General features: G+C 37.8%; 1 protein-coding gene across 1 annotated transcript; it reads right to left on the bottom strand.

Moving 5' to 3' along the window:
* Nucleotides 1–1,419: 1,419 nt before the first annotated feature.
* On the bottom strand, nt 1,420–3,243 carry LOC106409522 (glycine-rich cell wall structural protein 2). Its single transcript, XM_013850144.3, has 2 exons — nt 2,621–3,243; nt 1,420–2,292 (listed from the first exon to the last, which is right to left on the bottom strand). Exons 1-2 carry the CDS (start codon nt 3,189–3,191, stop codon nt 2,042–2,044), a joined length of 822 nt encoding a protein of 273 aa, XP_013705598.1. The 5' UTR covers nt 3,192–3,243; the 3' UTR covers nt 1,420–2,041.
* Nucleotides 3,244–3,750: the final 507 nt, after the last annotated feature.

Raw genomic sequence — 3,750 nt, 5'->3', positions numbered from 1 at the left:
ACCCGGTATCCGCTTGAAACAATTTGTGGAACACTCAACAAATTTTTTGCCAAACCCGGAACCAAGAATACATTTCTGATGGTCTTCTTGCCACCTTTGGTCATGACGGTAATGTCTCCTTTACCGGCTGTCATGACTGTGCTTCCATTTCCAATCTTTATTGGAACCTTGATACTCCTATCAAGCTTTGAGAAGTAACTCTCCTCCTTTGTCATATGATTAGTTGCTCCACTGTCTACTAACCAGACATCTTCCATCACTGTTGTTGCTGCTTCGCTCGCACTGAACAACATGTGATCTTCATTTGAATCTTCTTCGAGACTCACATGTGCCTTCTCTTTCTTCTTTGAGTAGCACTGATTTGCAAAGTGGCCTAACTTGCCACAATTGTAACACTCCTTGTTACTTCTGTGATCCTTCTTTGGATCTTCCTTCTTCTGTTTCCTCCAACACTCGCTCTCATTGTGGTTGTTTCTCTTGCAGAAACCGCACCACTTCTTGCCTCCTTGGCGCTTTGAGTTGTCTTGTGTAACACCAGAATTTTTGTGTTTAACACGAGCATCGAATGCTCCTTCACTGGTGCTTTCTTCTCTTGCAGCCAGCCTTGCTTCATGAGCCTTCAAGATCCCGATCAACTCTGTCATCTTTGTTGAAGTCAAATCGCTTGTTTGCTCCAACACACTGACTATGCTATCGAACTTGGCTGGGAGAGAGATGAGTATCTTCTGTATGAGTTGAACATCTGACTTCTGTTCACCATGATAAGTTAATTGATTTGCCAATTCAACTATCTTATCTGTGAAGACCTTAATGTCTTCATTCTCATACATCTTCAGATTCTCATACTCCCTTCGCAATGTTTGAAGTTTAATCAAACGAACTTGAGGAGAGCCTTCATACTCCTCCTTCAATGCATCCCACGCCTCTTTGGATGTTGATGCTGCTGCAATCCGTGAGAATATATGATCCGATACAGCAGTTTGCAAGATTTGCAAAGCCAATGTATCATTCATCATCGCTTCTTCTCTAAGCGATCTTGCCCTTGCTGTTTCAGGGGTTTCATCCACTTGTGCTGGTGGGGCTGCTACGCCTTCTTCAACCACAGACCATAACTTCCTGGTCTTGAGAATGGTTGTCATCTTGATGCTCCAGAAGTCGTACTTCTCTCCATCAAATATGGGGATTACTTGATTCTTCATCGTTTCGAGTGATTCCGAAATCGTATGACAAAATCCTCTAGCCTCCTTTTCTCCACGCCAAGTGTTTCTCTTACTAGTGCTTTTTTTCCTTTGTCCTCTCAAACGTAAAGCTCTGATACCATGTTAATCTTTTACCAACCGCTTGTGTTACACAACGATCACAGTGTGTTACACACGAGTTCGAGAGAAAGAATAAGATAGACGTTTCAGGCTTATAAACTTTTCTGAAAATACTTTTGTATTATTGAGATTCGGTAATAATGTTTACAACAGATGATTGATCTTTATATAGAGATCGAATCAATACAAGTATAAGAGACACAACTCTATATACTAAAGGACACAACTTGAAGAGTTACAACTCTTTGTGTAATAACATAGATAACTAACTTATGTAAATGTATCAAGGAGAGATTAGATTATATAGATTAACAATCTTCTCTACCAGTTCAACTTCAAGCAACTAATATACTTATAAGAAAGCTAGAAACTTAATCAACGCTTTTTAGCAAAAAAAAAAAAAAAAACTTTATCAACGCTTTGAGTTTACAGTAGAATCTCTCATATTCAATTCTTTAACGCATTATCTGGTTCGCTTAATCTTTGGTCATTTTTTAAGAAAAATACTAAATCTTGCCATTAACTTTTACCATGAAAATATGGTAGCATACATAAACAAGGGTGATCTCATAAATAAAAAGACAACGCAAAACCACAAACAAATCCCAACAAAATGTGGATAATAGTAAATTGGTAATATGTTTTATTGACGACACAACAACAAAATGAAACCTAATGTCTGATACTTTTGACGTCGGAGTTAGCTTTTAGTACCGAACAAATTACCAACGGGCGAGGATAGGCATAACGGTAAACTTCATGGTTCCATTGCTGCAGTGAGCACCGTCATGCTCGCCGCACGATATGTAGTAAGGCTTCATTTTTGTAAGAACAAGCTCAAAACCATTCCCAGCACCTTGCTTCGGTGATGCGATCATCTTTCCTTTCTTCACATCGCACTTTTCGTAACTCAATGGGTTAGAAAACAAGTAAACGCTGTGCGTGAACGGTGCTGGTGGGTTGTATTTGAACACTGCAATCGAATAGTTATATCATAACATTATCGTCAAACGTATTGATATTATTAAGTCAGCAATATGATGTGATAGCTATGAATTTGACAACAAACAATGTGAACTAATATGATACAAACTAGACCGTGCTATATGTAGTGAAATTTAATGTACTTTTGACTGATGTCTTTTTCATCAAATATGTACAGCTGGGCATATAGTATCCATAAGGGTATTAATCAGCTTTTATATGCTACTATTATAAAACTATATATATATATTGTTTAACAATTTGTGAGATTCTGTAGAAAAGAAAAAAGAAAAAAGTAAAAAAAAAAAGTTACTCACCAAGTATGTCATTGAGAAAGAAGGGGGCAGTCTTAGAAGCCCAGTCGGAGTAATTGAAACCATATGTCCACTCTTTGTCTCCACCGACTATGAACTTTCTAGGTGCATTGTAGGTTGCGTTATAACCTTTTGAGTGACTTCCCCAGCCCCAGCCAGAACCGGAGCTGCCAGATCCCGAGTTGTTTGTGTTTTTAGGACCCCAACCCCAACCAGAGCCGGAGCCGCCGGATCCTGTGTTTTGTCCGTTGTTAGGACCCCATCCCGACCACGGGCTTGAACCTGAACCACTTGAATGGTTGGAGCCCATCCCCCAACCCCAACTCCATCCTGACCCGGGGATTGACCTTGAACCACTTGAATGGTTGGTGCCCGCACCCCAAATCCATCCCGAGCCGTTCCGGCTAGAGCCCCAACCCCAGCCTGAGCCAGGGCTTGAACCTGAACTGCTTGAATAGTTTGAGCCTCCACCCCAACCCCATCCAAATCCCCTATTGGCCTCAGCAAATGTGGAAAATATGGAGGCCACGGTCACAAAGAGTAAAACAAGGTTTAGAAAAGGAGAATCTGCCATCGCTTTTCTTTTGAATGGTTACTTATTTGATAAATGATTGTGATGCTTCCTTTGGGGTTTAAAATTCGACTATTTATAGGAAAGAGATTGTGCCAAACTGCCAGAAATGTGAGATGTTTGGTGGTGTTATTCAATAATGAATTTAAATTTAATTATACTTATTTTATAAGAGTTATAATCCAGTGTTATTTGATAACTGATTGTAACTTCTATATTAAAATTTAATGTGATTTGGTTATTACATTTAGAATATCTCAATTAAAAGATTTTGAAATCTAGGGTTATTGGTTTTTAGATTTACAGTCTCTTAATTAAAAGAAAGATTTGAATACAACAACTAAAATATGGTGTTATTCATGTTTAATAGATTTTTCAATCATTTGATTTGAAAATTGTTAGAATGAATTTGAATCTTGTTTCATGAGTAAATTATATTAATAGAAAATCCAACCTTTTACCCTAAGATATTCAAATCATATATTATTAATAATAAATCAACAAACACTATTATTAAAAGTTTATAAAAATTCAAATTTAAAGATTAAAGAATTTTTCATAA

This window comes from Brassica napus, chromosome A7 (genome assembly GCF_020379485.1).
Source record: "Brassica napus cultivar Da-Ae chromosome A7, Da-Ae, whole genome shotgun sequence".
Taxonomy (NCBI): Eukaryota; Viridiplantae; Streptophyta; class Magnoliopsida; order Brassicales; family Brassicaceae; genus Brassica; species Brassica napus.
Note: the sequence above shows the minus strand (reverse complement) of the source record. Positions and strands in the feature narration are given on the sequence as shown.

What these genes read in the sequence shown, in the direction of transcription:
- LOC106409522 (XM_013850144.3), bottom strand. Translation starts at nt 3,191, where the DNA reads ATGGCAGATTCTCCTTTTCTAAACCTTGTTTTACTCTTTGTGACCGTG. An exon ending in CTTTCTCAATGACATACTTG is followed by an intron (nt 2,293 to 2,620) that starts GTGAGTAACTTT and finishes ATTCGATTGCAG; the next exon opens with TGTTCAAATACAACCCACCA.